The sequence below is a fragment of the Eulemur rufifrons genome, chromosome 28 (genome assembly GCF_041146395.1).
Source record: "Eulemur rufifrons isolate Redbay chromosome 28, OSU_ERuf_1, whole genome shotgun sequence".
NCBI lineage: Eukaryota > Metazoa > Chordata > Mammalia > Primates > Lemuridae > Eulemur > Eulemur rufifrons.
In genome coordinates, this window is record NC_091010.1 from 60550449 (window position 1) to 60568012 (window position 17564).

Here is a 17564-nt window from a genome sequence, read left to right on the forward strand (position 1 = left end):
TTTTATGGCTGGGTAGTACTCCATGGTATACATACACTGCATTTTATTAATCCACTCATGTATTGATGGGCACTTGGGTTATTTCTAGACCTTTATATTCTTAACCTAGAGTATAACATGTCCCTAATAAATGTTTGCTGAATGTGGGAGTTTTCTGAGCTACAACTCAAGATACATACCCCAGGAATTTCAAATTTACACAGGAAATAACTGGATCAAATATTTGAAATTGGGAACATAAATCTAAGACTTGGAGGTAGTGCAGGACCATGACTGGAGGAACCTGTGCAAAATACATAAAAGCCACACTGGTGCCAGGGCAGTCTCTTTGCTGGCCTCCTGACAGTTTTAAAGCAGACAAGGAGGGCAAGGTTGATGTGGAATAGGGAATTTTAGCAGACAGGCGCAGGTGAAAAATAAACTGAACAATAAATATTTAAGACAATTTAGAATCATACAACTGATGTGCTTCCAGTATTTTTTTCTCAAAATATATGTTCATTAATGGTAATTAACAAAGATTATTAATCTACATGTAAAAACTATTAGAAATAATTCTCTCAAATTCTACCTGAAAAGTTAAAGCAAACAACTTACATTTGATTTACAAAAATGAGTGCACTGGGGTCACTGGAATATAATCTTAATACTTTCCTATCAGAAACCTCAAGAGGGCTTATACACTCTATCTTGTATTTGATCATATCATAACAACCTGTTCTCTTTAACTACTGGACTCGCTATGTGTTATTCTGTGTCCAGTGCCTAAGAGCTCGTTAATTACCTAAACTATATCTCCATAGGTCTTGTTAATTACCCGTCTCCTGTCTCAGAGGACCTTGTTAATAACTTGTACAGTCTCTCTAAAGAGGTCCTAACAACACATTAAAATTAAAGATGCTTTTCTTTTAGCACCTGTCAAGTGCTGTAAATTGAGAAATTTTCACATCAGTTTATTAGCCTACAGTAGTTTTTGTGGATTTTTGGGGGCTTGTTTTCTTTTTTCTCACAGAATCTCTCTACATCTCAATCTTGTAGCTCAAAAAAAAAAAAAAAAAAAAACACCTTAGCAAAGTTTGTCTTTTTTGTTACAGAGCTTTTTTTTGTTTTCAATTTTGAAGACTATAAATATCAATTTCATTAGTGAGTTAGCAAAAGGATGGCATGGTTGGTATCTGCAAATTAACCCACTGGGAGATACACCAATTAATGAGAGCTATTATAACGAGTATTAGGATGACAAAGGGTAAAAAAGTTTCAAGTAGTATCTGGGGAGTTAAACATAGAAGTTCTAGTTAGTGTTAAGGGAACTAATCACATTGCATATTTCATGTTCCATGTCATTGTTCCATTGGATACATTCTGTAAATCCCTGGGCACTAATGGATTAATGGCTCTAAAAATCATCTCAAAAGTTTTTGTTTTCTGTCTCATAAATGAGGCTACAAATTTTCAGGAGTGTGAAAGATTTATAGCCTACTATGAATATCAAGCAAACTATCTTTAATACTAGACAAATATGAAGAAAAAGTAAATATTGCTATTAAAATAAACCCTTTGCATGTTAAGGTTTATGATGCCAAAGACTGAGCTTTAAATCCATTCAGGAAGAAAATAATGTCTATAATAGTCATTATAAAAATAAAGGTTTAAAAACTATGAATTAGATCTTTTCTTTAGGATCATTTGTTTATTATACTTTCTAAAAATAAAAAGGTAAGCCTGTAGTAATCAATCCATCATTTCTTAATGAGCATGTCATATTAATACAACTTCATAAAAATGGCTACATGCTTGTAGGTCTACAGTGATTTTTGATTTCTGAAAATTAGAAATACACTTAAATATACATTCTAGGTAACCAATTTTTTGTAGCTCTTAAAAAGGGTATGGCACACCCATGGACAAAAATTGCCTAGTTAAGGAAGGTAAGAAGGAAAGGAGGGAGGGAAGTAGGTCAACCTGATCTCAAAAGTAAAAGGCATACTGCCATGCAAAATCACAAAATATTAGTGATAAATACAAGGTTTTGATCTTAGACACTATTTCTGTACTGCCCTAAAAAATAACTATTTGGCCTATGTTCATCTTCTAAGAAGGAAGCAGGCTCTTCCACAGCAAATACTGCAAATGGAAATATATACTGTAATGAAATCAATAATATCAGGAATAACATTACAAAACATACCACTAAGTTATCCAACAGCAACTAAGAATTTGCCACAGCGTATTCACAACTATAGTAAAGCAGAAAACACTGAAGGGAAAGCATGTTCTCTGTGCAAGTTACAAAGAGAAGGATGTTCCCCATACAAATTTTTCTGGTAAAAATATTTCCCCTAAGTTCTTGCTCTCTCATCAGCTGCCCCTCTAACAACAAACGACCTTAGCTCATCACACAGAGTAGTGGGCTTATCTTCTTGACTTTTTTTTTTAATCTCAGAATAAGACATATAATTTCAGAAGAAGACATACATAAGCAATTTTCTCCTTATGTTAAAGAATTCCCTTAACTGAAAAAGTTTAGAACTGAAAACAGAGTTCTTCAGTCCTGAACTTTTCATAGAACCTATAATTCCTTAGAAGAATATGAATCACACAGTTTCTCTTCAATTTACCATGAGTAGCAAATATAAGCATATTTTTTACATGTCACTATTGATATGTTATCTCTATTGATGCTCAAGTTTTACCTGAATCCCGAGAAACAATTCATCTACAAATGCCATTAATATTTAACAGACATTTCTGGTATTCAATGCCTACTACAATTTAGGTTTTTGTTTTTGTTTTTAACCTATTCAGCTTGATCTCTTCCTTCCACATCTGTTTTAGTCAAGCTGACTTTCTTACTGTGCCCTCTACCTTACTTAGGGTCCTGTAAGCAAAGCTAGTATGACTAAGCTGTCCATTCAAATATGTGTTTACCAGCACAACTCCTAATTCCTGTTCAACAATGAGTACTTACTGAATGAACCCTTATGAAGCACAGTAGTCCCCCCTTATCTGCGGTTTTGCTTTCCACGGTTTCAATTACATGTGGTCAACCACGGTCCAAAAATATGAAATGGTAAATTCCAGAAATAAACAATTCATAAGTTTTAAACTGCATGCCATTCTGAGTAACATGATAAAATCTTAGGCTATCCTGCTTTGTCCTGCCATGGATGTGGATCGGCCCCTCGTCTAGTGTATCCATACTGTCTTTGCTGCCTGCCCATTCGTTGTTTAGCAGCCTCCTGGTTATCTGGCTGACTGCTGCAGAATCCTAGTGCTTGTGTTCAAGTAACTCTTATTTTATTTAATAAAGGCCCCGAAAGCACAAGAGTAGTGATGCTGGCATACTGCAATTGTTCTATTTTATTATTATTGTTGTTAATCTCTTACCGTGCCTAATTTATAATTTAAACTTTGTCGTAAGTACGTATGCATAGGAAAAAACATAGGCTATATGGGGTTGAGTGCTAGCTGTACCGAATGTATCCCCCATGGGGTACTACTTATTGTAGGTGACACAATTTAGGTCAGCGATATTTAAACCTGGCTGATAATCAAGGGGGAAATTTTTAAAATGTTGACTTTCATTTCAGGGCCCGCTCACTAACGATTCTGATTCAGTCTAAGGTGAGACCCAACAAAACGTAGATGGAAAAAAAAAATCCCCAGGAACCCCCCACTGATCTAGGTGCTGTGGGGCACCCAAGATAGAAGCTTCCGCACAACTGTTAAGAAGCGTATACAGCTTAGTTGGGAAGACCTAAAAACAACTGTATAGCAATTATGTCTTCTATATTAGCAGAAATCCACAAAAGGGAAGCATCAGGTTATTACTCAAGAAAAAATTAAAGAGCAGCAAGGATAGACAGGCTTTTGACACTGAGAGACAAGAGTGCACCCACGATTGAGCCCAGGAATGGAGATGGCATGGCTTACAAAGACCTTACAGTAGAGAGGTGCAGTAAGGAAATTAACTTACCTAGAACAGGTAGATGAGGAATAGCAAAATAAAAGTTAGAAGGTAAGAAAAGCTTAAAATATAATGAGTCTTGAAAGTTAGAAAGAAGAGTTTGGATTCAGTGTTGCAAACCAGTGGTTCTGCAGCTTTTTTGACCTAGGCTTGCCTCACCAGAACAAAAGGTACTATGGCCCATGTGCCCTGCTTTGCAGGATACATAATGCTAACCACTGTAATAAATGAATGCAGAAATCTCAGTAATTTATATTCTGAGGATTTATCATTCAGAAAAGGTCCAATGGTTACTCCTGTTCAGATAGCCTTCCCCTTACACCAGGCTGCTCCTACTCAAGGCTCTGTCCATCTCAAAGATCCTCTCCATCAGCTAGTGCAGGGGTCAGCAAACTATTTCTGTAAACGGCCAAATAATAAATATTTTAGCTTTGTAGGCCATATAGTCTCTGTCACAACTACTCAACTCTATCGTTGTAGCACAAAAATAGCCATAAACAAATAAGCATGGCTGTGTTACAACAAAACTTTATTTACAAAAACAGGCAGCAAGCCCGATTTAGCCCCCAAGCCTACTTTGCCAATCCTGGTCCAGGGTGTGGAGGAAGAGAGACAATATGGAGGATTGTGCTCTTTAACAAGCCAGTGCTTGCTCACATGTCTTCATCTAACTGAAGGGTCTAAGCTATGTCCCAGTTTAAAAAGAAACCAATCATAATTCTGGCTTGAAAACACCCATTATTTCTACTTTTCAGTAAAAAGACAGCCAGTGTCAAATAATTTGTTTAAAATTAATTTATAAAATTATTTTTACATTATTTATAATTCATTATTTGTTAAATCACTTATAATTTGTTTAAAAATAAGTTATGAGCAAATTATTAAAAATAGTATAACAAACATCCAGGTATATTTGTTTTCAGAAATGATATACTGCTGATTAAAAAAAAAAAAAAAAAAGCATTTCCCTACAAATTGTGGGATAAACCACACAACAAATTAAGTTGACAATTTATTTGATAAATATTGATGAAAAATTAGTTGATACTGATGATTCTAAACCACCTGTGATTTATAATTAAAAAGCAAGAGCAGCAGCTATTTTAAAACACAAACTCAGTGCCAGCAATAAACTGATAATACATTTTCCTGAAAATTACCAGAACTCCAACTATACTTACACGTATGTGTGTAGCAGGAGTTTCGCAGCATGTCAAATGTTAGATAGCATCCTGACTTCTTAGCAGAAAGGTGATCTGGCATTGATGGTGTGTACAATGCTGTATACTCACTAAACCCAACTCAGCTTCCTTCTGGGTACACAGCTAAACCACAGTTCTTCACCAGCTGCAGTGAGGTTGGGATGTGGCTGAGCTCTGGCCAACGGGACATCTGTAGAAGTAACGCACAACACGCCTGGCCTGGCACACAGAAATGGTCCCCGCTATGACCTTCCCCACTCTTCCCCTGCTGCACTGGTCTTGGAGGCCATGTGTTAAACGGCAGCATCAAAGGAAGGGGGAAGCCAGGTTCCTGAGAGACTGTGTAGAGCTGGAGGAAAGCATGGAACAAAGCACCCACCTTTTCCATACCCATCTCAGTGAACTGCTTTGCAACAAGAGTGCACAATAAACCTGCACTGTGATAAGCCACTGAGATCCGAGGTTGTTTATTACAGCTGATAACCTACCCTAATACAGAGTTCTTAACAGATGCCAGAAATGTGCTCCTTAGATTATAAATATTAAAATTTAGTAATCCTTTAAAATTCACTCATATTTTTTAATAATGTTGAGTCATACATAAAAATGTATATATTTGCCTCTATGCATCTGTTTTCAGTCTATCAGAAAGATCTTCAGAGCCCACATTAGGCTGGAAGTAGGAGACTAACGGAATGAAAAGAACGTTTTAGAAAATTGGTCTACTACACTGTGTTCATTTATTCAACATTTCTAACCGCAACAAAGCATCATGCTGGAGATTAAAGACAAAAAGATGAATGAAATGCAAGCCCTGCCCTCAAACTGTTCATGGTAGTGGGAGAGAAAAGTGACTTAGCTATTAGTAAACAAGGTCACGCCCATATAAAACTTACATAAGAAAACACTGCAGTACAGGGAACAACTACCCCTTCCTTGAAGAGTAGGAAGGGCTTCAAAGAAGTGGCATGTAAAAGATTGCGAATTAGTAACTTGGGAAGGGAAAGTGTTGCGAAGAGCCCTGTTCTTTGTTGAAGTAACCCAACATAAAGCCTAACTAATTTCCTCTATCACTTTTATGCAAAGCTAAAAGATCTATTCCAAGATCAAAAGCAAAAATGTGGTATTTTTGTGATTTCCAAGGTGTTTTCTTCAGGTGGACTTTACTTACATTAAAAATTAAGAACTCGTAACTTCTAAACAAGTGTTTCTTAGTACACTTAGAAACGTGGGGCATACAAGAAAATTCTCCAGTTTTAATCATACATATTATTCACTCAGAGGGTAATAATATGGCTCCTATGTACCTGCAAACACAGGTAACTCAGCTCACTCACCAGGAACAAAATCCAGTTCCACAGCTACATATTTCACTCTTACCTTTGTTCAGCATTCTCACAAAGGCTGGCCACAAGATATCAGGAAATTCTGTAAATAGATCTATTTAGCACTCCTGGAAAAATACTGCATGTGTCTTAGTGATATGAGCCTATACCTTCAAAAGTGCATTTGGTTTGGGTGTTGATATGGGAAATTTTATATGTCCCAGATAACTGAGGATGATACTGGAAAGATCAATGGGAATACACTGCTACCTTGACAATATCCTACCAAATTCCACACAAGATAAAGCTGCTTGCCAAAAATGTGAACTGCACTCTCTTCCTAGGTCTGTATTTACATTCAATCCTTTTTTATACTATCAATTAGAGCTACCCCTTTATTGCAATTGGTTTGTAACACAAAAAGAATAACTTCCCAGGAATCTATAAATATCTTCATATCTGGCAACTCATATATATGAATAAGAGAAAGTCTTAAAACTAAAAAAAAATGATTTGTTTTACATACTGACAATCATTTTATACATATGTCATAAAACAACTCTAAATTGATAAAAACAGCATTAATATTAAAGTAATCCAAAACAAACGCTAAATCTGTCAAAATGTCATGCTCACTTTTAAAACCCATGGCAGTCCACGTAAACAGCCCAAGTATAAGGCAATTAAAGATTTGAGGATATTTATTTTTCCATATGCTGCCATAATTTAAAAACATTATTTTCCTACTACTTCTCATGTTCTTGCTTTTCTGTGACTCTAAAATTATCTAAATTACCCAATCTCCAACTTATCTCACACAGCTGTTTCCAACAATCTTCTGCAAAAAAAGTTCAGTAAAGGGGGAAAAAAAGCAAAGATATTTCTACTTACCCCTATAATTTAAGATTTAATGCAATACATAAAGTACACTATGCAAAATACCAAAATAAAACATTTTAGAATAGCATATCAAAACTATGAACTCTTCAATAAAATATTGATATCATATGATAAAAATGTATTTCTCCAGAGTACAGTCTATAAATAAAACTGAATGATATTTTCTAAAACAACAGCAAATACCTATTTATTGATAAAAGAAAACAAAAGAAATGCACATTTCTCTTTGAAAATTTTAAATGCATGTTTTTTTTACATGTCATAGAAGATATACAAGAGAGTGATGAAGAGCATAGCCTAAAAGGGTGATATTTAACACTATATTTTCTGTTTATAGTTGGACAAAACAAAGCACTGCTTCTGAATAAAACATGACAATACGTAAAACAACATAGCAGGCACCATTTATGGATTCTCTATTTGGGGCCTGGCTTTGTAACTATGTACTTTATGTATCATTTATCCTCACTGAATCCTCTCAAGTGGGTATTATTTTCCTTATTTCAAAGGTGGAAATGCTGAGGTTTATAGAGATCATGGTACTCCTAAGCCAGGATTCCCATTTAGGTCTGTATACTATACATTATTGCCTTGAGGAAAAAATTCCGTTACGTGGTCAACATTCTGCTATGCTCTTCCATGATAATTACAGTCATCCCTTGGGATACTGGTTCCAGCAACGATGGAATACTAAAATCCATGGATGCTCAAGTCCCTTAAATAAAATGGTGTAGTATTTGCATATAACCTACGCATATCCTCCCATATATTTTAAATCATCTCTGGATTATATAAAATATCTAATACAATGTAAATGCTACATAAATAGTTATTACACTGTATTGTTTAATATTTTTTGATCCAGCGCTGGTTGAACCCTTAAATGTGGAACCCGAGATACAGAAGGTTGACTGTACTTTAGATTTCAATAAATTCATCTTTTTCTTTCCTTGAGGTTTCCTTAATCAGCTATTTTATCAGTAACTTCTGCAAAATCCATAATTACATATAAGTATCTAGTTCCAACTTCTCCTAAGTAATAATAAAATTACCATTATGTCGTAACTAAGAACTTGAGTTTGAAAGTCTAGTCTTTATCATGATAGGAATTATTTCGATGACTATAAATCATCATACAAATTCCTTCTGTGTATTTATAGTAGCCATTAGGGTCACTGAATTCTAATAAACAAACAAACACAAGTGAAAACTGCTCCTGAACAGCCATTTAATAAGGATAGTTAGCATCTACTATGAAAATCATTAATACTTAACTTAGGCCGGTATTTCTTAAAGAATAGCCCATGGGTTGCTATTGGTCCACTAATCCTCTCCAGTCCATGAACTAATCCCTAGAAAAGATCTAGAAACATACCACCTAAATTCCCGGCTTGAATTAACACCCACCGGTGATTTTGATGTCTCATCAAAAGCCATGTTGTTTTCTCCGTAAGTTTTGGTGAGTTTCTGGCTCTCGTAAGTGGAAGTAAACTAGCGAAGGGAATAAGAATCTTTCAGCCTTCTAAGATAAAAAGCTCAATTTCAAAGATGTATGCAACACTGCCTGGCTCTATAATTATTTATAAAAATAATAATTTTTTTCAAGTAAAATAAAAGGAATTTAAAATAATCAAGTATTTAAAAGAAGTGTTTGACACTTTCAAGTACAAGATTTTCCCAATAGTACAACTCCCCCATACTGAGCTTACCTTGAAGATGGCATTATATTTGAAGCCCTGAATTTTGCTGTAAACGGATTAGTTGACTCATAATCAAAATAGTCCTGACGATTTTCACTAAACGCATTAGGTGATTTCAAGTCACAAGGGCTATCAGATCCCCCATTGTTAAGTTTATCAGATCTTCTGCTATCTTTTTTTCCAGTCACTCTTTCAAACAAGCTAACTTTCTCCCTTTTTTCTCTTTTATTTTCTTTTTTTACTTCAATTGGTTTTGAAAATAAATTCATGCTGCTGTCCCATGACTCACTGCTTTCTTCAAATGGATTTTTCTTCCTTGGCAGTGTTGCAAATTTTTGGGGTAATGAAGCAGTCACATTTGTAAATGGGTCATTTTGTCTTCCGAAAGACAATTCACCTTCATCCACAATGCTGTCAGGTTGGTTCATTTTAGAAGTATCAAAGCTTAATGTTCTTCTGTGTGGAGATTTGAGACTTCCTACAAACAATTTTGTAGTTAGTACATAATCAGCGACACATTACATCACACTACTTGACACATCCTATGTATATTCTGCTGCTTTTAGAATGAGAGCAATTAGCTATTTAAAGGTATTAACCTTCAAAATAATCAAGGAAAACAATCTTAAAGTGCTAAGGTGTAGCAGTCTAAAGTATCTAGGCTAATAACAATTAGTGCATTGCTAGACAATTTTAGCAATTTTTTCGACTCACAATCATATAAACTATAATGTCAAAACTAGAGGTTCTGCTTGCATGATAATGCTAGAAATTCTCAAAGACTTTTCACCCCCCATCATTAGCACTAAATTTGCTTCTTCTGAACATAAAAGTTTTTTTCGAGGGACTTTATGATGAAATGGAATATTCACTTATGCTTCAGGCTTTTGAGACAGGAAAAACAGCAGGAAACAAAAAAGGCAGGCAGGCCGGCCATAAAAGAAGACTGAGGCTGGGTACAGTGGCTCACACTTATAATCCCAGCACTTTGGGAGGCTGAGTTAGGAGGATTGCTTGAGCTCAGGAGTTCAAGACCAGCCTGAGCAAGAACAAGACCCCATCTCTACTAAAAACAGAAAAATTAGCCAGGTGTCCTGGCACCCCAGGTTACTCAGGAGGCGGGAGGAGGAGGATGGCTTGAGCACAGGAGTTTGAGGTTGCAGTGAGCGATGACAATGCCACCACACTCTACCCGGGCAGCAGAGTGAGATTCTGTCTCAAAAAAAAAAAAAAAAAAAAAAAAGAAAAGGAGACTGAGACTCATTTTATCATCATCTAATAACATAAATACAAACGTAGACTAGCACTGCCTTCAACGAACTTACCAATTTGGGGTATAGTAGGTACTCAACCAGTATGTGATGAATGACTACATTTAGAAAATACTTCTAAGAAACTGCAATTTGTATTTTCTAACATCAGAAGTTAAACTTTTTAAAAATGAAAAGTATAGTTCAGACCACTGAGGATACAATTAGAAAGAATGTGTGACTTACCACTTTCTGAAACCATTCCAAAGGAATCTATCTGGCGTCCAAGAAGATGTGTTTGACCTATGGCGCTAGACTTCAGTTTCTCAGAAGACATGTGGGACCCAGATAAATCGGACATTGAATGCGCTGACGAGAGTCGCTGAGGACCCAAAAGAAAAGGCTTTTTTGGTTTGGATTTCATCTGCATTTCACCACTTGAAAATTCACTATTGGCATCAGGCATGTGAGTACTTGGAATGATTGCAGAAGATGTATCAGAAAATGTCCCATCATTTTTTCTACCTTTCATTTTATCTTTTAATTTTGCAAAAGGAGATCTTGTTTTGTCCTTCATTGATAAGTCAAACATACTTGCTGTCATGTTGTTCCTCATAAATTGAATATTGACCTTTATCTCACCCCTGTTTTTGGCTCTTTTTCCTTGTTTGGATTCTAATCTAAACCACCTTAAAGAGAAAGGAAAAAATGGGTTGTAACACGTAACGAATAGAAGATATTAAGCTCTGTAATATAATTAGCTTTTTAGGTAGAGCAATCCAAGCACTCAGTGAGAATATGTCAGCCAGAGTATTTCTGGTTTTACTCACGGTTTGATTTAAAAAAGTGATCATTATTTCTGTGATGTAACATATACTGAAAGAATAGATCTTTAGCATGTTTGAAAAGGTTTTTAGATGACCTTTCCTTTCATGATCTAAAAATCACTCATCATTAAAAATTCTTATCAATGATATCTAATATGTTTCCATATGGGATAAGTGTTACTAATGGCCTAAGGACATTTGTTAACATTTAAAGACACCAAGCCAGAGACTTTGAAAAAATTTATCAGTACAAATTATTTTTGAGCACTATAAAAAGACAAATGCTGATGACATTTTAATAAAATAATAAATACTTAGCCCGTATCTCAAAATATTACTTATATAAAAGTATTAAAAGAATTTTAATAATATTGGCAACTACTACATATAGCTTGCTAATCATTAAAACTGTATATAATTTAGATGCATACAAAATGGATGAAAGCCTTTTCCTGAATAAAATACACAAAGTAAAATGCAAAAAGTGAGAAATAATAAATCTTGTGAAAAGTTTCTGAAGGAAAAAAAAGTCTAAATACTTCCTGTTCGAACGTTTGCTTCACTTACTACTATTGTGACAATACCGAATAAAAATTATTTTATAAATAGAGCTAAATCTTATACTTTTAATTATCTCAATGTATTACACTGCCCATATTAAAATGATTTATAAGAAGAAAAGTTTATTTTGGTATTGCTTATAGTATTTTTATCCATGAGAAATTCTCCAGTTGTTGGTGTCACAAGTGGTCATTCTACAGGGCAAACAGCCAAATAACTGCAAAATCAAGCCTCGAAGAGAGTTTCTACAATGTTTTCACATTACTTAGCAATGAAGCATAATATCCATTCCTGCAGACAGGTTATTATTTAAATATACCACTAATCGAGTGTAACAAATTTTCTTAGCGACAAAGGAAACTCTGATCTAATTTTACATTAGTTCTTTCTCTCATTGTTACCAACAGGATATGCTAGGAGAAGATTACATTTACTGTACATCAAATAGAAGACTGGTTTGCAAGTCTTTCCAGGAAGGACAGAGAACTGGCACATAATGTAAATACCAGCTACATCTTAGCAAGTAACATGCAAGAGAAATATTTTCTTGATTAACTAATTTGGAGCAATTTAATCAGTGAAGATATAGTTTCATCAAAACTAGCAATTTTTTAGAATATTTTATAATAAAAAGCATTAACCTGAGACACCAAACTGAGAAAATCCTTTCTGTGAGGCAAATGGTAAAATCTGAAGAAACAGAGGCTGGAAATAGGAAATGACAGCAATAAACTCTGTGGAAGAGAGAATTCTGAATGATATAAAATTGGGCACTCAAAAAGCCTAGAAATGAAACAAGGTTATATGCCCAGTATTAACTCACAGTTTTGGAAAACAGAGCCATTTTCAACAGGAGGAGAAATACTTGTGATAGATGGTATCTCAAAAATACTCTGTAACATCTCAGGCTACATAGAAAATAGGTGAATACACTTTGCAAGAAATGCACAAAAACACCAGCAAACAAAAACAACCATGCAGGACTTCCAATGCATATAACAAACCAAAGTATTTGGGAAGAAAATAAACCAATAACCCCAAGATTAGAAGGAGGTGAGCACAGTCAAAATTCACAGAATTTTAGAAATAAGACCAAACAAATCATCTACTTTAATATCCTTATTTCACTGATGAGGAAACTGAGGCACAAAGAATGATATGTAACTTCCCAATGTCAGATTAAAGTCAATAAGGAAAAAAAATCTATAGTTGATGAATAACATCTGCCAGAAAATAGAAGTTCTTTCTTATTTGATGAACTACCTATGTTAATAAGGTTAACCACATGGCTAGCAGATATTTCAAGGACACTATATTTAATCAGGAGACATGATAACTGAAAAGGAAGGCAATGAAATTTTTTTTTTTTTTTTGCTAGAGTGTAAGTTCCTTGAAGGCAGTTTGCCTTGCACTAAATAAATGTTTATTCAATTTTTATTTCTAGAACTGTATTCTTAAAACAACCAAGCCACAACATTGTGTGTGTGTGTTTTGTATTTTTTGTTTTTTAGTAGGAAACTCTAAAGACCTACGTAAGTTTTAAAGAACAAAGTCAGTGTTTGAATACAAACTATAAATACAATATTAGTTTCCAACCCCCCCCAAAAAACTGCAAAGAACTTTAATAAATATACTAATTGAAAAAGTAGGAATGACAAATAACTTGAGCTGCTTTGTTTTGAAACTGATATAATAGGGAAGTCTTAAGATCAAGAATCATTCCAGAGATAGCATTTGTTTTCTCAGGCTTCAAGAAGATTAAATGAAGACATAGCATTTGGGGGTTACTGGATTAATGCTGATTTTTTTTTCACCTCTGGAGTGCTGCATTTAAATTGTATATGGCCTCTGTTCAATTTTTAGTGGGCACAGGTCCATGTTCAAAAACCACCACACATGTGGGAACTATTCCCAAGCAATTGGTGCTGTGTGGTCAGAAATGGGACAAGATTGGCAGTAAGGGTGCCAGAGGCCAGGATGCAGGTGCACTGCAAGACACACATAAGCCCTAAAATCTGCATATGTTTGAGTCATATCTAACTCTAGAGACTCTGATTGTTATGACTTTTCATGAGCATTAAAAAAAAAAATCAACATCACCTACTTCTATTGTAAAAAAAATCAATGACTATTATATAACAGCATCAATGATTTTACCATTCTATTATTAAACATTGCATTATTTCCTTAAATCTCATGCCAGAACCAACCCAGACATCCATTAAAGAGAGAGCTATAGAAGTTCTCTTTCCATGCCCACACAAAGGGTTCTGGCTCAGGCCCTTCTTCCTCTTTCCTCAAAAAAGTATTTATTTTCAAAGTATAAAAATAAGTAAACAAGTTTTAGCCTTCACATTTCTTTGCCTATCATGATACAACTAGAAGACAAGATGTAAATACATGTTTTCAGGATCAAAAAGTAAAAAGTGTCACACCCAGCAGTTTCATGGGACTTCTCAATCAGCTGGTAGCCTTCATCACTCAAACTAGTTTTCTAAAAAGCACTTGGGAGTATGCTGACAAGGTTTAGCAATGTGCAGAATATTAAATATCTTTCCTGCATTACACTGGTGGCTCAAGTCCGTCCCTTACTGTGCCACATGTACAGCTGTGCTAGAAAAGGAAGCTATTAAATATATTAAAAAACTGGAAATATTACCAATAAAGATACCTCATCAAATATGTGGTCCCCATTTATCCATAAAGTAAAATGTTAAGAGTTTAATAACATATGAAAATCACTTTGAATGCAATAACATCACAAGCCCTTCTGATAACATTTAAAAGCACTTTCCCCTCAAAAGCTCCAATCAATTTTCTATAGTAGCCAGTAGAGAATTTCTGTAGGGAGAGACTACGATATTAGAGTATTGCTCACACCAAATTTATTCTAACTACGATACTGTCAAACACAAGGAATAAAACAACAAGAAACTTTAAAAGGTTATTCCATTCTCAGAAACTTTGAGTTCACACTTGGGCCTATTTTCACTTGGAAAATTTATGTTTCAGAGAAAAGTCTGAAATACATTATTCATTAGTATTAAGAGTACTGTAAATGCAGTAAGAAATCTGACATTACAATATACTTAAAAGTTTACATTCACAAAACACTTTAAGTATTATACCTTAAATGTCATCCAAAATTGTCAATTTGAAACAAATTACTTGGTAATTATCCATTTTTCATTTTAAATTTGATGAAGAACCCCTCGGGGGAAACTGAATGCCACTTTTTAGGTATCAAATAATTTTGTTGTTAAAATCTTGGTATATATTCAACTTTACACTTTTTAAAAAACTTTTTCTCTCCTTTTAAAATATTTTCATATCCTCGATTAGTTTAAATATTTATCATTTTCCTCTTGCATTCCTAGTATTTCTTATCTCTCTACCCTTTTATTCAACATACATTAAATCCTAGGTAAAGGCCTGATTTAAAACAAAACAAATGCCACTCAAGAGAAGCTTGCAGGCAGATATGTAGAGAAAAGAACAAAAGATAGTTGTGTTAAAATATAAGAAATTAACATGAACTTCAAGAAAATAATCATTATAAAAAAGTTTTTAAAAAGAGTAAATAAATTCAATTATGACTGAAAGAAACACCAAAACTATTTTGGAAATTTGAAGTCCTCTCATAAGTTCAATCTATACTTTTCTCCCATTAATTCCATTAATCTTAATGTTCTCTCAGACTAGAAAAATTTTAAGTTTAAGGAAGGGGTGAGTATACCTTTCTGAAAACACTATTTTTTCAATTTTAAGACACAATATCCTAGTGTTAATTTATATTTTGATTTTTCAATTAAAATATATCTAACTCAAGCTCAAAAGTCTCACTAAAAAGACCATGTTTTCATTGAAGATGACATTAAATCATTTCATCACAAGAATTTATCATTGTCTCCAAATCTTACAGCATCCAGGGGCGGGGAACCTGCGGTCTTAAGGCCACATGTGGCCTTCTAGGTCCTTAAATTCGGCCTTTTGACTAAATCCAAATTTTACACAACAAATCCTTTTATTAAAATGGATGCAGCATAGAAAGATGAAGCTTTTCTTGCCTCCTTTGGTACTTAAAAAAGAACAATCTTGAAATCAGAAGGCCGCAGCTTCCCCAAACACACTAGCTTCGCAGAACTAATTCTGAAGTAATACAAGAGCTCTGATATGTGGCAAATTCAAAGGAAAATGTTAGTGAGTTCAAGGCTGAGGATGCTTGTACATACTTTTCAAACTTTTTTTCCCTTTTAACAGTTTTAGACTCCATCAAGTTGTATTGACCCTGAAAAATGGCTGGATTAAATAAAGGCTGTGTATAACGCTGAAATGAAATATTGAGTTCTAAAGCTGGTAATTTATTTTACGACAGCCACAGAGTTCAAAATATAAACATTACATTGGCGGATTTAATTTTCTGATCTTCCATCTCATGGAAAATTATAATGTTTAAGGATCATAATTTACATGTATATTAAGTTCTAGTTGGATAACACTGTGATCCTGTCCTCTTATAGTGAAACAATGTTAATTTACTTAAAATCTGGTGCAAAATATTCAAGTATTTAACAGATGTTTACCCCGAACAAAAATGAGAATAACAGATCGTTAATTACTCCATTTAAAAAATATCTCATCACAAGGGCTATTTTTACTTGAGATTCATGCAAATATGGTGATTCAAACTGGGTCATATCTCAATCCAAAAAACCAATGCCCCAAGTACGCAATAATTTCCAAGAACAGAAAACTGATAAATAAGATATAGTTAAATTCCCCAAAATTCAAAGTGAATTACATAACTTACTCTGTTTTCCTTCTTTGTTTGTCCTCAAAGATGTCATTGAGATTGATTGCCACCTGCCCTAAAAATTTATCCAGCCCCACCAGGGACCTGTGCATAACTATGAGGAAAAGAATGTATTTCTCTGGATTCCCCTGCATTAGCAATCCAGGTAGCTCAAAAGAGGCCTCTTCCTTCCAGACTGGCTCAAGGGTTTTCTCAGCTACAGAGGTGGAGTACTTTTCCTTGCCCAGCTGAATTATAGTGTATGTGTCATTGGTGCCACTTTTGCCTTTTGGCTTCAGATCTTTGGCTTGAAGCACTGTGACCTGCACGTGGGTTGGAAACCACTTTTGGGCTTGCTCAGACAGCATCATTCTGTCCTTTTTCTCTGCACAAAGTTCACAGGCGCAGGCAGTGCCCCTCCCGGAGGGAGAGCCTAATTCCTTAATCACTGCATCCTAAGGGCACTTAACGGAGACAGGCAGGCTCAGGGCTGCCCAGCTTCCCTAGGGCTGATGTCAAAACGCCTCACGGGGGCAGCCCGGGGGTACGGCTGCTCCGGGGGTCCCCTTTCCTCTGGAGAAACACAGGGGCCCACCATCACCTGGCCGCGCCGTCCAGGCCTCCCGCGCCTCGCCTCTCCACCTTCCCGCTGCGCCGGCCCCCGGCACGGCTCTCGCGGAGGGCGGCTCCCGGGCCTGCGGGCAGGTGAGGCCTGGCCACCGGGGCCCGGGCGGAGGGCTGCGGAGGTTGGATGGAGCCCCCCGCCCCAATTCTGCACCCCCGGCCTCCCGCCTGCCTCCTTGCGGCCAGGCCGCCTCCGTCTCCGTGCCTCCCGCCCGCCCCTCACCCGTCCGCGGGCCCGGCCCGGCTCCTCCTCCGGACCCCGGTAATACGAACCGCCTGCGGCTCGCTCGGCCTCGCTCCCTCTAGCAAACCTCTCCCTCCTCTTTCCCCTCCTCCTCCCCCTCGCCTCGGCTCCTCCTAGGCGAGGGCGGGTCGCCCGGGGGTGGAGTGGGACGGGGGCGGAGTGGGACAGGGGC

The 17564-nt window shown here is 36.0% G+C and overlaps 1 protein-coding gene across 1 annotated transcript in view; it reads right to left on the bottom strand.

The window, feature by feature from the left end:
* Positions 1-17007, bottom strand: part of RAB11FIP2 (RAB11 family interacting protein 2) — a 37735-nt gene extending 20728 nt beyond the window's left edge. Inside the window, 6 exon segments of the mRNA XM_069460454.1 lie at positions 857-859; positions 4311-4338; positions 4341-4366; positions 9104-9572; positions 10591-11033; positions 16543-17007. Of these exon segments, the coding sequence (XP_069316555.1) occupies positions 857-859; positions 4311-4338; positions 4341-4366; positions 9104-9572; positions 10591-11033; positions 16543-16895 (1322 nt within the window). The 5' untranslated portion in view covers positions 16896-17007.
* Positions 17008-17564: the final 557 nt, after the last annotated feature.